At 51.9% G+C, this 20,715-nt stretch overlaps 1 protein-coding gene across 1 annotated transcript in view; it reads right to left on the bottom strand.

Annotated features, from left to right (window-relative positions):
- Positions 1–20,715, bottom strand: part of LOC137426892 (solute carrier family 22 member 6-B) — a 99,271-nt gene that overhangs the window by 35,408 nt on the left and 43,148 nt on the right. Inside the window, exon 5 of the mRNA XM_068115893.2 lies at positions 13,799–13,922. Coding sequence (XP_067971994.2) covers positions 13,799–13,922 — 124 coding nt within the window. The remainder of the gene's footprint in view (positions 1–13,798; positions 13,923–20,715) is intronic.

The following is a 20,715-nucleotide window of genomic DNA, read 5'->3' as shown; positions in this document are numbered from 1 at the left end:
TCTTTTCCCTCATTGAGCAGCTAGGGTGCGATACAACCAACGTTCGGGTGGAATCGGGTGAGTTTTGTTAGGTCGCGGTTTTAAACCACCGCTCGGTCTATAACATCCTAACCGCGATCTGCAACAATTGGTTGTCAGGAGTTGGATTCGAACCTGGGACTAAATTTATTTAGCCCAAATTTTGGAACACCAATTGTACTATTAGAGTAACAATTGGTGTCGGGGAGTGAGATCGACCCGGAGCGCGCTTCACGCGCTCAAAATTATAAAATACCGAAATTTGTTTTGTTTTAAAGGAAAAGCCCGAATTTTGAAATCGCGCCATGGCTGTCCAAGGCGACGGGATGCCGGTGGGAGAGATAGAGGGGTTAGAAGTAACCCAGGACTTCGGGGAAGAAAGGGAGGAGGAAAATGGCAATGTGGTTGCGGGAATTTCAGGTGCACAAAATGGCGCTCTAGCGCACGTGATTACAGCGGCGCCACATTTAGCCACGCCCATGGTCGCGGTAGTCGAACCGGAGATGCCAATGGATTTGAACCTTTTTTTTATACAAATGAAGGCCCTTATGGCCCAGAATAGTGAGCGATTGGAGGGCCAAATGGGGGTAATGGGGAACCGGATGGATGCTCAGAGTGAGCAATTGGGGGTAATGGGGAACCGGATGGATGCTCAGAGTGAGCAATTGGGGGTAATGGGAAACCAAATGGGGGTAATGAGGGACGAAGCGAGGGGTACCGGTGAGGGGTTAGACAACGGGATAAAAGAGGTAAAGAATGGGTTAACGGGGGTAGAAAATAGAATGGCTGCCCAGGAGAATCAGATAGAGGGAGTGAAAAATGGGTTAATGGGGTTAGAAAATAGGATGGAGGACAAATTGCGGGAAATAGGGGAACAATCCGCCCGGGAAATCGAACAGATGGGGAACCAGATGGAGGAAATACGACGAGGGGTGAGTGAGGAGGTCTCGGGGCTACGCGAGGAGGTAAAGCGAGGCGAAAAGCGTATAGAGAAAGAGGTGAGAAATAATACGGTAAAGTTACAAGGGGGAATAGAAGATCTGACGGAGGAGGTGGAGCAGCTGACAGAGGGACAAACTAAGTTAGTGGAGCAGGTTCAAAAGAACACTGCGGTACTAGGAGGGTTAAAGGCGACACAAAAAGAAATTAAAAACGAATTAATAGCGACGCAGAGGCAATGTCAGATGGTACGGGAGGAACTGACAATGAGGGTGGAAGAGGTGACAGAAGCAATGGAGACGAAGGACCGGGAGGTAAGGACGCACGTAGAAACGGTCACGGTAGCCTTAGAGGACGAACTTGAGGAGACGCACCGAGAAATAAAAGAGGTTAAACAAAAATTAGAGGAAGTGGGAGAAGAGGTGAGTGAAATTAAGAAGGGACGGACAGAAACTAAGAGGGAGATAAAGGAGGAAGTCATGGAATATGTACAAGGTCTGTGTTCAAATCATGATGCGGTGCTCACTAACCAAATAAAAAGTTTGCAGGTGGCAGAGGAGGTGCGACGAGGTACGGAGGTGAGTGGCAATGTATATGATGTGAGGAAAGCTTCAGTCGGCTTGGGGATTGGTTTGGATCCGGGTGTTCGTGAAAGGCCTTGGTGAAGTGTGTGACAGGTCAGGTGTGCGAAAAAAGAGGTGTGCGAGAATGTCCGACCATGGGGTGTGTGAGGAAAAAGTGCACGCCGAGGAGTGAGTGTGCCGTCAGGAGTGAGCCGGTCGAAGCGCGTGTGCGAGGGGGTACATGGAAGCGCGGTGTGGTGAGTGTTACGGAGGAAGTAACGAGAGAGTGTACACCTGTGGTGAGTGTTACGGAGGAAGTAACGAGAGAGTGTACACCTGTGGTGAGTGTTACGGAGGAAGTAACGAGAGAGTGTACACCTGTGGTGAGTGTTACAGAGGATGTAACGGGAGGGTGTGCGCGAGAAAGGTGTGTAACGGACGGGTGCATGAGGAAAGAGTGTGCGGTCGAGAGTAAGGGTGAGTGCGCGACCGAGAGTGGAGGTGAGAGTAGTGAGAGTGAAACGGAGCGTGAGTTGGTTATGACAGGTGAGCGAGGATGTACACCTGGGATGGAAGGATGCACACCTGGAATGGTAGAGCGTGTGTGGGAAGGCACATTTGAGTTGGTAGTGAGGCACGTGGTTGGGTGTGCGAATGAGAGCACACCTGTGATTGTCACAGAGGAGGTGACCGAGGAGGGGGCGCGAAGCGGTGTATTGGTGAGGTGTGCGAGCAACGAATGTGTGCCAAAGTGTTCGGTGGTCAGGTGTGTGACCAAGGCTGTGAGTGGAATGGGTGTACCTGGGTGTGTAAGGAAAGGTACGAGGAGCATGGGCACAGCTGGATGTGTGAGCAAGGAACGGGCTGCGGGGTGTCAGCGTCCAGGTGAAGCATCGACGTTAGACGGGGTAGAGTTTAGAACGACTTATAGCCGAATCAGGCCCTCGGTGCGCGTCGGGCAGCTTCGCGTGCCGCGAGGATCAGCGGGGATCCGAACCACGGCGGTTTCGAAAGAACCGCCGTACGCGATCCACGCTATGCCTCGCTTGGAACGGCCGCGGCCGGGCTCCACTAGGCGGAGCGGGCAGCCCGATAGGAAGGGTCGTCATGGCGACCACTTTCTATTGACACGTGCCGGCAGGTCGAGATCGGGACATTGGATGGCTCCACGCCGAGGTGGTGCATGGGATCTCGGCCCGGGTAAGCCTCCGTCCCTGCCCCGAATGCGGGACGTATCCAGCCGCTGGCACAAAAGAACCCGCGTTCATTGCTCGGCTGTACGAAGCCGGGCTGTAGATGTGAATTGGCGCACCGAGAGGACCTAATAAGTAGACGGGTGATGGTGATAGTGATAGTAGTGATTTGATACAAAATTTAGAAAAGTGAATAGAATTGGCAGTAAATGGAAAATTTTTGGTTGGTTGGATTTAGGTGTGCGAAATTGATAGTAGGACCTCCCCAATGTGGTGGGATGGCAAATCCATCATCCCTCACATTGTGGGGGGCAAAGGAGCAATAGCTTAAGGGGTGTATGGCAGTGAAAACTAGCCCGGGTGGGTTAGGATATGGTGTGTAGGGATCTAGGGAAGATGACCTTAGGTAACGTTAAGTTTAGTTAGTGATTGATACCTGTAGTGGGGACGCAGGTAGTTTAGTGTGGATGATAATGACGTGGGAGCGCAATAGTTTAAAGGGACGACTGGGAAGCGCAAGTTTCAGAGGGGAGTAGTTAGCTGAGATGATGCCGTGCGTGTGAGGATTGAACAGGTGAGAATGGAACAGGTGTGATTGCACAGGTGTGCAACTGAACAGGTGTGTGGAGCAGTGTATGAGTGAGTGATGGTGATGTGTGTTGCGTTGACCAACTGGTCCAGAAAGAGGAGGAGGGTGCAGGTGGCACCAGGTGAGATTGCACAGGTGTGCAACGACAGGTGAATGGAGGACAGGTGTATGGAATAAATGGTATGGAGTATTGGCCAATGGATGGTCGTGGAGTGGGTATGGTGGAAATTGTGGAGTGGAGTGGATGGTGCGAAGGTGTGAATGGGGGAAGAGTGGACCCCCATCACGGATACCCGGGGCGGGTAGTGTAAGAGTTAGGTAGAGGGTACAGGTAAATTGTGGTTGGATATTGGCATCTGTGGTGCGGTTGGAAGAATGATGTTTGGATGGGTGCATTAGTGTTGTGGAAATGGCTGGGCGTGTAGCCTGTTAGTGTGTGTAGTTGGTTGGGCACTCCACCACTGTGAGGATGTCGGCCAGGTGAGGCCGCAGGTGGGCTCTGGGAGCCGGTAGTTGTGAGTGGGGGCCCGAGGATCCGGAGGACGGACCCGGGTAGCCCAGTGCCAGAGAGGGCACCGAGTGGGGAGAGCGCCAGAGGGCCTTCCCCAGGTAGTTAGGTTAGGGTAAGGAGCTAGGTAAGCTCGGGTGGCGACTACAGTGGTGGAGGTGTGCAGGTGGGTAGACCTGTTGGGAGAGCTACACGTCGCGGCCCAGAAATTGTGCGAGGGCACCGGGAGATGAATCGGGGGAGTGAGACCCCAAATTGAAAAGCACCACAGTTTGGCCAATGGGAATTGGTTTTTAGAACCCATAGTGTAAGAGGGCCAATGGTTTGGCCGGAGAAAGACCCCGGGTAGTGTAAAGTGTGTTAAAGTCATTTAGAGGATAGTTAGGATGAAGGATCTCCTCGCACCATCTGCACCCACTCACCGGAGGTGACAGGTAACTCCACACCATGCCATGTTTTATTATTTTTTATTGTGCAAATGTTTGGATTGTGAGACGCATCATGACGTGGGTGTGACATTGTGCTTTGATGTTCCATCTCTGCCTCCTTATGAGGATTGATGATGAATTGATGATGGCAAATTTTTGAAGTAGAGGGATTGTGGTGACGAATTTGATATAGGGGAAATATGGGGAAGACGTGACAGTAGTGACGAATTGGTAATGTGTAGGTTTTGTACATATGGGGTAAGGGCAAGGGTGGGCTAGGTAACAGGGGGGTGACGTACGGTAGGGACGAGCTTTCTCACTTCGCCCTCCGTACGCATTTCGCCTTGCATTGCCTTTTTGATGTGTACCCTTGAGACCTTACCCCTCGCTCATCTGTCTTGCCCCCCCTTTTTGTCTCCCACATGAGGACCTGAGCGCCGTTGGGCGCCGAGGGGAGCGTGCGTGGGTCGGCCATTGTGCGCCCGAAATTCCCAGAACCAGCTGTCTGCATCGATGCACCACATTATGGACCACATGTCAGTGGCCGAGCACCACTTATGGACCCCATGGGTTGGGGCATGGCCCCTCTGCTGGAACCGGCCATGAGGGCCCGAAATCTTGCTGGCGGACCTTGGCCACAGGGCACCGATGCCCCACAGGTGAACCACACTAGTCGGCCCTGTGGGCCATAAATAAAATAAATAAGAAGGACACATTGGGCACACTTTATTGCAAATAGGCCGCCAGTAAGCAAAGCAAAAGAGAATGACAACATCTGGAAGACAAATAATAATAACCAGCAGAGGGAGCCGAAGAGCAAGAGATCACCTGCAGGGTTAGGGGTTGTTGGTTTATTTTTATGGAACACTGATGAACTATGGTGACTGCACCGATTGGTGCTTGGGTGTGTATTGGTGCGTTTTTGGGTGCTTTAATGGTGCATTGATGCAGAGCAGACTGTCCTCCCCCCAGAAAGAACAATTACAGGTCCTGGGTTAGTTTTGTAAATAAAATTAGCGTCAGTGTAAATAATGCTCCCCACCGTCAGTGTATAGTTTGAAGACCATTCCGCAATTCGGTTAACTGTGGGCGTAAGTCTGTTAGGCAGGGTGCAATGGAGCAGCGGGACACATTTATTTATGTTTTAAAACTGTCGCACTCAGGGTCAGGTTAAAAGTAGAGGGAACTACACCTACATGCCACACTAAGGTAAAAGTAATAGGCCCGGGACGTGCCTAAGGGGAGGAGGGTGCAGTGTTGTGAATATGAGAATGTTTTTTTATTTTGTGGTGGTGGTAAAATGTTGTAAAAGGTTGTTGTAAAAGGTTGTTGTAAAATGTCACCCCTCCTCCCTCCGTTGTGGTTGTATAAAGGTCAAAGGGCGTTCCCGTAGTTAGTCCATAAAAAACATACATGCAGGACACGATATATCTTTTCTTTTGATAGTTATCTCTTATTCTGTGTTTTAGGATAAGGCTGTGTCTCCCATTAATTAAAAGTACTCCATTGCACCAGTGAAAGAGAATAGACCCCCTTTCCTTCCCATCCCCAAAAATCTCCCTTTCCATCCCCTCCAAAACCTCCAATGACCTCATATTACATCCCCCTCTCGTCATTGGCGAGCCTCGATTGCCCATATTACCTCCCCTCCAATAACCACCATTGACCACGAGGCTCGGGTCGGAGAAGAAAGGCGTGTCGCACCTCGTCAGAGGGGAGGAGGGGCGCGCCGCCCGTCGTCATCCAGGGCGGAGCCCGAGGGTCGCGCGACCAACCAGGGCCGAGGTGAGCACCCCCGATGGGCGTGTCCAAAGCGCCGGGGGGCGTGATCGCTGGGGGCGCTATAAAAGGGCGCAACCGGAAGTGGACCGTTTCTAGAGAAGAAGAAAGAGAGATGCACTCTGGGTTGGAAAAAGAAGGGTTGTGAAGAGAGGAGGAGTTGGTTGCAAGGAGTTGGTCACAGTCGGTTGCCAGAGAGAGGAGTCGGTGGTGAGAAGTGAGAGAAGCAAGAAAGAGTTGAGGGTTGAGGGTTGAGGGACCAGACCAGTGAGACAAGTCCTGGGAACGCAGCGGACGGAGGCCGCCGCAGCAGCGACACCCGGCAACCGCCAAAGGGGGCCTGAACGGCGGTTTGGAGCAGGGCCAACAAAAAGGAACGGCGGCTGCCAAACGCACGATTGAGCTGCAAGACCCCCCCTTGGACCTTTCCTCTCCCGCCAGCCATCCACCTTCTGCCATCCCTGGCATTCCCCGCGTGAGTCAGCGTTCTGTTTGTTCTGTCCTGGGATATAAGTTAAGTCTGTAGGTAAGCTAAATTTGCACTGTGTCACCTGCGTCTTGTGCTTGTAAATAAACGTGACATCTGTCTTTTTGCTTGTGTGTAAATAGTAGGAATAAATGTAGTAGTATTTCAAACCTTTTTTTTTTGTCTCCGTTTTCCTCTTGCATTGCGTCGCTTTTGTCTTTTCCCTCATTGAGCAGCTAGGGTGCGATACAACCAACGTTCGGGTGGAATCGGGTGAGTTTTGTTAGGTCGCGGTTTTAAACCACCGCTCGGTCTATAACATCCTAACCGCGATCTGCAACAATATATATATATATAAAATTATATATATATATATATTGTTACAGGTCGCGGTTAGATGTTATAGACCGAGCGGTGGTGTAAGACCGCGACCTAACAAAACTCACCCGATTCACCCAGACTTTGGCCGGATCGCACCGCAGCTGCTCAATGAGGGGAAAAGACAAAAACGACGAATGCAAAGAGGAAAAGGAATTAAAACGAGAAGACGTACAGACGAGTAATGGGGTTTATTATTTACACACACAAGCAAAAAGGAGCAATTAAGTTTATTTACAACACATAAGACGCAGGTGACACAGTGCAAATACTAGCTTATCTACAGGCTTAACTTATCCCAGGACAGAACAAACAGAACGCCGACTCACGCGGGGGATGCCAGGAATGGCAGAAGGTGGATGGCTGGAGGGAGAGGGAGAGGTCCAAGGGGGGTCCCGCAGCACAACCGGCGCGTTCAGCAGCCGCCGTTCCTCTTTGGCCCTGCTCCAAACCGCCGTTCAGGCCCCCTTTGGCGGTTGGGTGGTCTTGCGGCTGCGGCCTCCGTCCGCTGCGTTCCCAGGACTTGTCTCACTCACTTTTCACCACCGACTCCTCACCACCGCAACCAACTGTGACCACTGACCCTCCTTTTGCAACCGACTCAGACCAACTCTTCTCTCTCTCTTTCTTGGTGCGACCAACTCCTCCTCTCTCTCTCTCTCTTTCTCCGACCAACCCAGAGTGCATCTCTCTCAGCTCACTTCCGGTTGCGCCCTTTTATAGCGCCCCCAGCGATCACGCCCCCCGGCGCTTTGGACACGCCCATCGGGGGTGCTCACCTCGGCCCTGGTTGGTCGCGCGACCCTCTGGCTCCGCCCTTGATGACGACGGGCGGGCACGCCTTTCTTCTCCGACCCGAGCACAGGTTCAATGGCGGTTTTGGAGGGGAGGTAATTGCCAAACGACGAAAAGGGGGAATGGAGGTTGTGGGAATGGGAATGAAGGGAATCTATCTCTTTTACTGGTGCAATGGAGTATTTCAATTAATGGAAGACACAGCCTTACACTAATACACAGAATAAGATATAACTATCGAACATGAATATCCTATGATTGGCTGACATGTATGCTTGTGAACTATGGGACGCCCTTTTGATCTTACACAGCTCCGGAGGCAGGAGGCACAGCACAACAACAACAACAATAATAATAATAATACAGCACACAATCAAAAAAATATATACAGTCCTCAAATCCACAACACTATATATATATATATATATATATATATATATATATATATATATATATATATATATATGTATATATATATACATACATACATACGTATATATATATATATATTGTTGTGGTTTTTAGAACCTTCACATGTAAATTTAGTAGTAAATTCCCTTATAAATAACCCCTGTGTACATTTCCCCTTAATTGGCTGTTAATTGAAATAATTGCACCTTAGTTAGTCCACATTGCAACACGTAGCAAATCATAGGCCCTTTTCATAGTTATATCATTATTATGTGTTTCAGTTAAGGACCTGTTCCCAATAGTTGAATCTGCGTTGCATCAAACAAATAAGATAGTTCCCCTTTTCAATTTCCCCAAAGCGCCTCTGCCAGCCGCAGCCGCCTTAGCGCTCGCTCCAAAACTCCATTGCCCACGAGGCCAGGATCAGAGAAGAAGGGCGTGGCCCCACCTCGTCATACAAGGTGGAGCCAGGGAGCCCTCGTCATCAAAGGTGGAGTCAGCCAGCCCTTGCCCACCAACCAAGGCTCAGTGGGCATGGCTTGAGAGGGCGGGGTAAGAAAGATCTGGGAGGTTCAAGAAAGTTCCACGGGGGTGGTTATAAAACCCTTGGCGCGGGGCCCCCAAGAGAGGTGCGAAAGGGAGAGGAGAGAGCTTCAGAGACGCATGAGAGAGCTTCATCAGGGACGCAAGAGGGAGCTTCAGAGACGCGCGCGCAGATGAGCCTGAGAGTGCTCGCGATACCAACCAGCACTGACGGCAACTGCCGAAACCAACCTCCAAAGAACAAGTGCGTGCACGCGGACCTCGACGTCGTGCCGTGATCCTCGGACCTCCCTGTCGCCCGTTCTGTGGACCAACTGCTCTTCTCTTCCCTCCATTCAATTCCTGCCTGCAATTCCCCATTCGTGTACGTGAGTTTGTGCTGTCTGTGTTGTCTGGGGTTCTATAAGTAAGCCTGTTTAAGAATTGCCCTGTGTATCTTCTTCTTCCTTTTTCTGTAAATTACCTTTGTTTCTTCTTCTTCTTTGGTTTTTGTATAGTAATAATAAATACCTGTTCCTCCGTACTCTTCTGGTTTTCATTCTCGTCCGATCGTCTTCGTGATTTCCCTATTGAATATCTGTGGCACGATTTTGGCAGAACCGCTTCGCAATCGGGTTTAGTCATTGCTAACGGCTCGCTCCGCAGTTCGCTTCGCTTGGCGCATCCATTAATTATGCTGCGGCACGGGCGGGAGTATTTCCTCGCTGACGGCCGGTGGTAATACTGAGGTATTAAGACTAATTGGGCTTACGACCCTACGTACCATCGGCCGGAAGTGACGTCATACCCCCAGGAACGGAGACGGCCAGCTTAACAAGACAAGGGGTTAACCCCCCTTGCTAAGGGGAGTGCCGTTGCCCGATTCCGTAACAATATATATATATATACAGTATATATATATATATATATATATATAGTGTTGCGGTTTTGAGAACCCACACTTGTATATAAATTCAACATCATTGAAGGTTAAAGGTAACACCCCATAGGTTGGCCACAAGCAACACGTCGGACACTATAGGACTTCAGTTATTTCATTAGTATGTGTTTAGATAAGGCCGTGTTTCCAATAGTTGAATCTGCGTTGTGTCAATCAAATAAGGAGTAGGCCCCATTCCATTCATTTTAACAGCCCCCCTCTCCAAGCCACGCCATTAAGCGTGCCCCTACTGTCTGTGCCCCATGGCCCCTCCCAATTGTTACATGCCTCGGCCAGCAGCAGCTGCCTTTGCGCTCGCTCAACGCCGCCATAAGCCACGAGGTGAGACCCGGAAAAAGGGGCGGAACGTCAAGAAGAAGGTGTGGCCACGTCAACCCACCATCAGGGCGTGGCCGGTAAGCGATGACCAGCCAACCAGGGCTGAGGTAAGATCGCCTGAGAGGCATGGCTTTTGGGCTGGTGGAGCGATCGCTGCTTGCGTTATAAAAGCGCAAACAAAAAGCCCTTTCACAGGACTCTCGCTAAGGACTCATGCGGTGGCATTTGTTAAAGAGGACATATACGGCGGCGCTTGTTAAAGAGGACTCAGAGGACTGTCGTGATTGCAAGCAAACTAATTGGGAGAGCGCTCATAAAAGAGGACTGTCCAGGACATTTGGGGGAGAGGGGGCATTTGGCACGAGTGTGCACGTATTACATACGCCGTTAGGACACCAGCCTCCCCCCCGGTTATATCGTTGTCCGTTCGCGTTCCACTATACGCGGAGCTACCTGCCGGGTTTCGCCGCTGGACCGGAGCCTGGACCGGAGCCGGGCTGGAGCCCGGACGTGCTGGTGACGATCAACCATCTACAATCCCCGTGTGAACGTGTATGTGAGACGGGCCCGTTTGTCCTGGGGTAGTAAGAATAAGACTGTTTAAGGCTGCCCTGTGTAACTGCTTCTTCCTCTTCCTTGTACATTTCTTTCGTTTCCTCTTCTTTCTGTACATTTGTAATAAATTGCGTGTTCTTCCTATTTTCTGGGTTTCCTCTCCATCCGATCGCATCAGTCTTTTCCTCCATTGGGTAAATGTGGCACGATCGGAACCGCCATAATCGTGTTTCGTCCTTGTTAACGGTCCAGATCGCGGCTCGCTTCGCTCGGCGTGTCCACTAACGCCGTGGTTCGGGCGGGAGTTATTTCCCTGCTTTACGGTCGGTGTTAGTAATTAGGTATTCGGACCAAGTCGACCGATAACCCTACCTAATACCGACCGGAAGGAGCGTATAACTTCCAGGACTCGGGTCGGCCAGATAAAAGGACAAGGGGGATTAACCCCAACCCCCTCCCCCCCCCCTTGATAAGGGGAGAGCTGACGACCGAGATCTGCAACAATATATATGTGTGTGTATGTGTGTTTGTGTGTGTGTGTTTGTGTATGTGTATATATGTGTGTGTGCATGTATGTATGTGTGTATGTGTATATATGTATGTGTGTGCATGTATGTGTGTGGGTGTACATGTGTGTGTACATGTGTGTGTGTGGATGTATATATGTGTGTGTATATATATATATATATATATATATATATATATATATGTGTGTGTGTGTGTGTGTGTGTGTGTGTGTGTGTGTGTGTGTGTGTGTGTGTGTGTGTGTGTGTGTGTGTGTGTGTGTGTGAAGAAGAGAGAGAGAGAGAATTGTGAGGAACAGAAATGAAAAAACGAGAAGTGTGTGTGTATGTGTATATGTTTGTATGTGTGTGGGTGTACATGTGTATGTGTATATGAGTGTGGGTGTACGTGTGTGTGTGCACGCACATGCATTCACATGTTATCAGAAGTAAATACATTGTGTACATTACATCATTTGTGCATATGATAAATTGGCAGTAACCATTTTGTGAAATTGCATGTGCAGGTGCAGCATCTAACTCAATATGTCGAAATGTCACACACGTCCATGCCCGTGGGATTCCCATGGGTGACCCCACTAGTTAATCAATATTCCCAATGTTGATGAGTTCAAGAAGAAGATTAAGTTATTCCCAAAAATAGAACAAACAATTATTTGTTGGCTCTCCATATGAGTTCAAAGAAAATATGGGGTCTATTGAGGATTTAACCTTTGTTAATGGTTTCGATGGGAAAGGGAGAAATAGACGGATGTTTTGGGGGTTTTCGGTGGGTGGTCTATATGTTCCAACGCACTTTCCCCATTCACTTACATGTTAAATTTGGTATGTGTTGGAACCCCCATTCTCCTACTACTTATGGAGTTTGCGAAAAAGCATTTTAATGATACTGAAGGTATGTGGAGAAACGTTTTGTGGTCAGACGAAACATAAATTGAACGTTTTGGTCTAAATTCAAAGTGTTACATCTGGTGCAAGTCTAACACTGCACATCACCGAGTCAACACCATACCTACAGTCAGCATCATGTTATGTCAGCAGCATGGTGCTTGCAGCATCATGTTATAATAATAATAATAATAATAATGCATTTATTTTATATAGCGCTTTTCAGGAAGCCCAAATACGCTTTGATAGAGTGCAAAACATAATGCATAGCAAAACATAAAAACAATTGCAAAAAAAGAAGAATCAATAGGGAAATATTCAAAGCACAAAGGAGGGAGAAGGAGAGGAGATAGTCAGGGGTTAGATGCTGTGGGTTAAATGTTGAATGCAGTGTTGAACAGGTGGGTCTTGAGTGATGTTTTGAATGTGGTGAGTGAGGAGGAGTCTCTGATGGTGTGAGGTAGCGAGTTCCAGAGGGTGGGAGCAGCGATGGAGAAGGCCCTGTCCCCCCAGGATCTAAATTTGGTCCGGATGGGGGGGGGGTCAGGAGGTTGGTACCAGCAGAGCAGAGGTTGCGGGTGGGAGTGTGTCTGGAGAGGAGGTCAGCCAGGTAGGATGGGGCCAGGTTATGGAGGGCTTTGTAGGTCAAGAGGAGGATTTTGTACTGGATTCTCTGGGAGATGGGGAGCCAGTGAAGCTTGTAAAGGACAGGGGTGATGTGGTCACGGGTCCGGGAATGGGTGAGTAGACGGGCAGCGGAGTTCTGAATGTATTGGAGTTTATTGGTGATTGTTGAGGGTGAACCATAAAGGAGGCTATTGCAGTAGTCCAGACGGGAAGTGATGAAGGCGTGGATGAGGGTTTCAGCAGCCACGGAGGAGAGGGATGGACGGAGACGGGCGATGTTTTTCAGGTGAAAGAAGGCTGTCTTTGTGATCTGTTTAGTGTATTTGTCGAAGGAGAGGGTTTGGTCAAAGATGATGCCAAGATTCCGGATGTGAGGGGAGGTGGATACTGGGAAACCGTCGATGTTGAGGGCAAAGTTATGGGTGGACTTGGTGAGCGTTTTTGGGCCAATGATGATTATTTCAGATTTATCACAGTTAAGTTTGAGGAAGTTGATTTGAAGCCAGGATTTTATTTCAGTGATGCAGTTTGTCAGGATAGAGTGGGTGGCGGTGGAGATGGACTTGGTGGAGATGAAAAGCTGGATGTCATCGGCGAAGCAGTGGAATTGGAGACCATGACGGCGGATTAAGTGACCGAGGGGGGACAGGTAAAGGATGAAGAGGAGGGTTATGGGGCTGCTTTTCATTAGCGGGAACTGGCAAGCTTGTCAGGATAGAACTGACAATGGATGGTGCAAAGTACAGGAGAATCCTTAATGAAAACCTGCTTGAATCAGCTGTGAATCTGAAACTGGGTCGGGGATTCACATTTTAACAGGACAATGATTGGAAGCACAAAGCTAAAGCCGCATTGGAGTGGCTGAATAAGAAGAAAATACATGTTTTTGTGTGGCATTGCCAAAGTCCTCACTTGAACCCAATTGAATATTTATGGCGAGACTTGAAGAGTGTAGTCCATCGATGAATCCCATCAAATTTGGGAGAACTAGAGCAGTTTTCATGTGAAGAATGAGCAAAGATTTCACCATCTCACTGTGCAAAGCTGTAGAGACTGACCCAAGAAGACTCATAGTAGTCATTGCTACAAAAGGTGCTTTCATCAAATGCTGACCTGAGGGCCTGAATACTTTTACAAGTGAATTTTGATTTGTACATGGTTTTTGTACGTATTCCTGACATGTAAGCTCCTTCAACATTAATAGCGTTTTGTTTGGTCTCTTCAGTTATGAATAAAAAAGTTCATTTGGAAAGGTTGTTCTGCATAATTCATAATTAATCTATATTTGGCATTATTGGTAGGGGGTGAATAATTTTGCAGGCCACTGCAGATTTACCTCGATACCAAGTGACTCAGCTTCGACACGTTTTCCATTTATTCTGGCAACTCTTTTGAAAGATCTCAAGGTGTCTTCATATCTGTGTTGTTGTGCCAACCATCGAGCAGATTCAGGTGTAAACCTGCAAAAGGAAAGCCATGTCTCGCATATTCATGCATGTTTTAAGATGTAATCCTTCACATACTAAAAATATATGAGGAAATGCACCATGCAGCAACAACGGTCATGAGAATCTCAAATTCAAAATGTTCAGCACACAACAAAATGACGAACTCAAAAACATCTGTAAATTAAAAGCCTGTCTCGTCCGGCAGCTAAGCTAAATATAGCATAAAAATTGTGCATTTTGTGAGGAAAGCACCAAATTTGGCACACTAGTAGACGATCATATTATGAAAAGATCTGGATATTGGGCCATCTCAGATTCAGAGATTTGATTTTTGCAAGATTTGCAGATTTGCAAGCTGAGATTGCAACGCCAGGGACGGCCGACTACTTCCTGCGAGCTGCCCACGTCACCCGCACAAGAAGAGCTCATCAAATCACTGCAGCGGCACTGCACATCCTGCAACACCGTGCGTATGAACGCCACTGTATGACATATGCTGATGATGCAGAAGACCTGCCTGAGCTCGAAAACCGGTGTCACCAGAGAGGAGAAGACATTCCCAACTTTCAGTACTGGGCAACTGTGCTGGAACTAGAGATGTTGGTACTGGTCGACGTGCGTTCTCTGCGGCAGGCTTCATTCACGATGTACCTTGATGCCCTGACGGAACTGGTCCCATGGTTCCATGCCTTAGACCACACACACTATGCCAGGTGGGTCCCTGTTCACCTGAGGGACATGGTTGCACTCCCAATGAAGCACCCAGATCTAGCCAGAGAATTCAGGGCTGGCAACTTCACTGTACAGAAGACGAAGAAGGTGTTCTCTTCGATCCCAATCGAATCGAAATCTTGCAAAAATCAAATCTCTGAATCTGAGATGGCCCAATATCCAGATCTTTTCATAATATGATAGTCTACTAGTGTGCCAAATTTGGTGCTTTCCTCACAAAATGCACAATTGTTATGCTAAGTTGCCCCACTAGTCTGCATCCGCTTGTATTCAGGCTTCATCTTCCTCCATACACTATGCATGACGAAAACAGCTAAAATTAAATACCAAAAAATTGAAACTTTTATGCAGCCTTCACCTTTGACCTTTTGGTCTGAAAAAAAACAACAGTCAGCTTCTAACTTTTGATTGGTTAACAAATTCAGTGACCCAACATGCAAATTCTTAAAATTTCAGGTTATTTGGATGAAAATTGATGATTTGAGGTGACGCTGACGTTTGACCTTTTGACAAAATTATTAATTTGGCTTCTCCATATTTACTCCCGCCAGGGAGTAATGCATTCTATCGTGTCCGTCCGTGTGTGTGTGGGTGTGCGCATACGTGTGTTTGTATGTTCGTGCGTTCGTGTGTTTGTGAACAAGATATCTGGAAAAGTTCTGAACGGATTTGGATGAAAGTTGGTGGCATGATTGCCCTTGGGATAAGGAAGAATTGATTCGTTTTTGGTGAAGCTCAGGATATTATTCCGGATCCAGGAATTTTTTGAAGGTTTTTTTTACCATTGGAAGATAGGGCTCAGCAGCGGCCACCCACGGCGGTAGTATGCGCTCTACTGAGTGGCGTTCTAGTTTCATAATGAAGCTTTGTTGAAAGCTTGATGACAAAAGCTCATATGCTAAAAACTTTACGGCCCAGAAACACACACACACACACACACACACACACACACACACACACACACACACACACAAAATTGCAAAATTCCATCTCCCGCTGCGTGGGGAACGGGCTAGTAAGTTTTGCATCTGGACGGGGCAACTTGCTGCTCCTTTCCTAATCCGGGGGATTCATTGTATATCTGTCACAAAGGTTACATGCATGGTCGGATCTTCGTATAAGGATCATAATTTTTTACAATTGGTTTTTTGTGACTGCACCAAGGTCAATGTGACCGTTAGAGCATGAAAATATGTTATTTGTGAGATCAGCCTGGAATATAACTTTTATGTAAATACATATTTATGTATACATACTGTTACACATTCATACATATTCATACAATCCCCAGCTGCTTCATAACAACAATGCCTTATTAATGCTTCCTAGTTGTGATTGTTGGACATAATACAATGTGTCCATGTGGCTAATATGTTTTGTCAGGACATTTTTTCGGACTGCTTTTTAGGACTGGCTTTGATAGTGGCAAGGGTGACTGTGACACCCTGCCAGGAACAAAAACAACACCAGGAAAAGGGAGGATGAGCTCCTCAAGGGAGGCAACGGCCATCCAGTAAGGAGATGGTGTTGTAGCGACCCATGGGTCCCCCAAAGCTCGAGACCAGCAACAGAATCTCCTGGCCCAAGCCGGTGACGTAACCGGCGGCCAAACCGCGGCGCCGAGGTTATAATCCTTTGCACCTGTCGGTCACATGACCACCAAAGCGTGCCTCGCCTGAGAGGCGGGGCTTTGGTTCTGATGTATGCTTTTTGGTTTGGATATATATATATATGCGAACCCGATAAATGGGCTTTCAGAGTTCCCGAGATGATTATACAATAAACATCTTCTCGGACGAGTTTGTGTCTTGTCCGTCACTTCGTCCGTCTCAAGCAGGAGCGCTGCTCCTTCACTGGTGACCCCGAGTTTACAACACGCGATGGACACGGCAGTGTCCCTCAAACTGCCCACTTTCTGGGAAGCACATGCCGCCGTCTGGTTCGCTCAGGCGGACTCCCAGTTCGCCCTGCGTGGCATTACGGAGGACACCACGAAATACCATTACGTGGTCGCCGCGCTCGGCTCCGTGACCGCCGCCCGCTGCCTGAGCCTCCTCCAGAGCCCGCCCGCTGACGCCAAGTACGACGCCATCAAGGCACTTCTTCTGGGCGCTTTCGCCCTCTCCCCGGCTGAACGCGCACGACGCCTGCTCGACCTTCCTGAGCTCAGCGATATGCGCCCGTCCGAACGTATGGACTACATGCTCGCGTTGCTCGGCGAGCATCCCTCGGATTTCCTTTTGCAAGAGCTTTTTCTCCGCCAGCTCCCGGCCCAGGTCCGGGTCGCCCTGGCAAGCACGACCATCACGAACCCCCGCGACCTCGCCAGGGAGGCCGACAAGATCGATTCGGCAAGCCAGCTCGTCGGGGTGGCTGCCGGGAGCCCGCCCGCCGCCCAGTCGGCGCCCGCGGCGCAGTTTCCCGCCCACCCGCCCGACGCCCACGACGCAGCTTCCTTCCCGGAGGCCGCCGGGCCGGCGCGACTGGCAGCGACGATACCGCGTCGCCCAGTCCCGACGCGTCGACCGGAGCCCCCGCCAGACCCGGCCTGGTGTTATTTCCATGCCAGGTTCGGGCGGCAGGCCCGATCAGGTCGACCCCCGTGCACATTCGGCAAGTCGGGAAATGGTCGGGCCGGCGCTCACTACCAGCCATGAGCGCCGGCCGTTCCGGAAACCTGCTATTCATCGCGGACCATGCGTCGGGGCGGCGTTTTCTCTGCGACACCGGCGCTCAGCTGAGCGTCATTCCCGCTTCGGCGGAGGACAGGCGGGCCACCATTTGTGGCCCCTCCTTAATCGCAGCCAACGGCTCCGCCATCTGCACCTTCGGCCCACGCACCGTCGCCCTCCGCTTCGGCAGCCAGCTCTTTCGCTGGGAGTTCGTGACGGCGGACGTCCCCATGGCTTTGCTCGGGCCGATTTCCTTTGCGCCCATGGGCTGCTGGTCGACGTTGAACGTCGGCTTCTTGTCAACGCCGAAACTTTCAGCTCGCTGGCGTGCGCCTTGAGCCGTTCCACGCCCACCGAGCTTTCCTGCGTCCTCCTGTTGGCAGACGACTTCGCGCATCTCCTCGCGGAGTTCCCGGCCCTCACGCGACCGACGTTTTCGGCCGTCACGGTGCATCACGGCATCGAGCATCACATTTCCACTATGGGCCCGCCGGTGTACGCCCGAGCTCGCCGTCTCGACCCAGCCAAACTCGCCGTCGCCAAGGCCGAGTTCGCCACGCTGGAGCGCCTCGGCATCGTGCGGTGCTCAGACAGCGCCTGGGCCTCGCCGCTGCACATCGTCCCGAAGCCGGGGGGCGGATGGCGGACATGCGGCGACTACCGCTGCCTCAACGACGCCACTACCCGCGACAGGTACCCCGTCCCGCACATCCAGGATTTTTCCGCCCGGTTGGCAGGGCGGACCATTTTTTCAAAAGTGGACCTGATTCGGGGGTACCACCAGGTGCCCGTCCGCCCGTCCGACATCCCGAAGACGGCCGTTATTACACCTTTCAGCCTCTTCGAATTCCTCCGGATGCCCTTCGGCCTCAAAAACGTGGCACAGGCGTTCCAGCGCCTGATGGACGGCGTGCTGCGCGACTTGCCGTTCCTCTTTACCTACCTGGACGACATCCTCGTCGCCAGCACGTCCAGAGCCGAGCACCTCCTCCACATCCGGACGCTGTTCGGCCGCCTCAGCGAGCACGGCTTGATCATCAACCCAGCCAAATGTCACTTTGGTGCGGTGACGATCGACTTTTTGGGCCACCACATCACGCGGAACGGCGCCGTACTGCTACCGGCCAAAGTCGAGGCCATCGCCGCTTTCCCGCGCCCCCGCTCCGTCAAGGCGCTGCAGGAGTTCCTCGGGATGGTGAACTTTTACCACCGCTTCGTGCCCCGAGCTGCGCAACTCATGCGGCCCTTGTACACCGCCCTCCGCGGCCAGCCGGCGAAGCGCGACGTCGTCTGGTCCACGGACATGGACGCTGCTTTCACCGGTGCGAAACGGGCCCTCGCCAACGCCACGCTGCTGGCCCACCCAGTACCCCATGCTCCCATCGCCCTCACCACGGACGCCTCCGACTACGCCGTGGGTGCGGTTCATGAGCAATGGGTAAACGGGGCCTGGCAGCCGCTCGCGTTCTTCAGCCGGCAACTCCTGCCCAACGAGTTGAAGTACAGCACTTTCGACCGCGAGCTCCTCGGGCTGTACCTGGCCGTCCGCCATTTTCGCCACCTCCTGGAGGGCCGCCCGTTCACGGCCTTGTCGACCACAAGCCATTGATTTTCGCCATGGCCAAGGTCACGGGGCCGTGGTCGGCCCGCCAGCAGTGCCACCTCTCCGCCGTGTCGGAATACACCACGGACATCCGGCACGTCGCCGGAAAGGACAATGCTGTGGCCGACTGCCTTTCTCGAGCCGGCACCAACGCCGTCCACCTCGGCGTCGATTTCGCCCTGATGGCGACGGACCAGGCCACCGACGGCATGGTGCAGGTGCTCCGGGTGGCGGACACGGGCCTCCGCTTGGCTGACGTCCCCTTCGCGGACACGGTCCTGCTTTGTTTCGTCTCCCAAGGCCGACCTCGCCCCGTTGTGCCGGTCACCTGGCGGCATCGCATTTTTGCTTCGCTCCACGGCCTCTCACACCCGGGCCGGAAGGCGTCCCAGAGGCTGGTGTCGGAATGTTTCGTCTGGCACAGGTTGCGACGGGACGTCCGCGACTGGGCCAACGCCTGCACACCCTGCCAGCGGGCCAAGGTCCACCGTCACACCCAGGCTCCGCTGGCTCCTTTCACCGTGCCCAAGCGACGTTTCGACCACGTCCACGTGGACCTGGTGGGTCCCCTGCCCCCATTGCAGGGGTTCACCCACCTGCTTACCATGGTGGACAGGACCACCAGGTGGCCGGAGGCCATGCCCCTCGCCTCCACCACCACCGCCGACGTGGCCCAGGCATTCATCGCCACCTGGGTCACGCGTTTCGGCGCACCGGCGGACATCTCGTCGGACCGTGGCCCACAGTTCACGTCCGAACTGTGGGGCATGGTCGCCCGCACGTTGGGCATTACCCTGCACCGCACCACGGCCTACCACCCCCAGGCCAACGGGTTGTGCAAGCGGTTCCACGGCTCCATGAAGGCCGCATTCATGGCCGGCCTCCAGGACGACGGCTGGGCCGACCGGCTCCCGTGGGTCCTTTTTGGCCTCTGCACGGCTCCAAAGGAGGACCTCCAGGCGTCCACCGCCGAGCTGGTGTATGGCCAGGCCCTCCGCGTCCCGGGCGAGTTCGTGCCCGACGCCACCAGCCCCTGATCCGCCGCGCGCCAGCGCATGGACTTCCAGGAGGCCGCCCAACGTTTCGCCCCAGTGCCCACGTCCCGCCACGGCGACCCCAAATCCTACGTCCCCCCAGCACTCGGCACGGCGGAGTACGTCTTTGTGCGCCACGACGCGCACCGGGGGCCGCTCCGGCCACCATACGACGGACCCTTCCGGGTCCTATGACGGGACAACAAGTCCTTCGCCGTCAGCATCGGCGGCCGGGCGGACCGGATTTCGGTGGACCGCCTCAAGCCGGCCCACATGGACGTCGGCCAGCCGCCACGGCTGGCTCTCCCACCGCGGCTCAGCCGCCCCCCGTCCACTGCACCCCCCGTCCGGCCACCCGCCATCACACCGGACCCCCCCCCCCCCCCCCCCCCGCGACCAGCCAGGGGTCGTTTCGGTCAGGTCATCCAGACCCCCCTCAGGTTGACCTTCCTGGACCAAGTCGATTCTGGGGGGGCGTGTGTAGCGACCCATGGGTCCCCCAAAGCTCGAGACCAGCAAGAGAATCTCCTGGCCCAAGCCGGTGACGTAACCGGCGGCCAAACCGCGGCGCCGAGGTTATAATCCTTTGCACCTGTCGGTCACATGACCACCAAAGCGTGCCTCGCCTGAGAGGCGGGGCTTTGGTTCTGATATATGCTTTTTGGTTTGGATATATATATGCGAACCCGATAAACTGGCTTTCAGAGTTCCCGAGATTATTATACAATAAACATCTTCTCGGACGAGTTTGTGTCTTGTCCATC

Source organism: Myxine glutinosa, chromosome 5, assembly GCF_964187855.1.
Source record: "Myxine glutinosa chromosome 5, kmMyxGlut1.1, whole genome shotgun sequence".
Classification (NCBI taxonomy): domain Eukaryota; kingdom Metazoa; phylum Chordata; class Myxini; order Myxiniformes; family Myxinidae; genus Myxine; species Myxine glutinosa.
The sequence above is the reverse complement of the archived record's forward strand: the minus strand, read 5'-3'. Positions and strand labels throughout refer to the sequence as shown.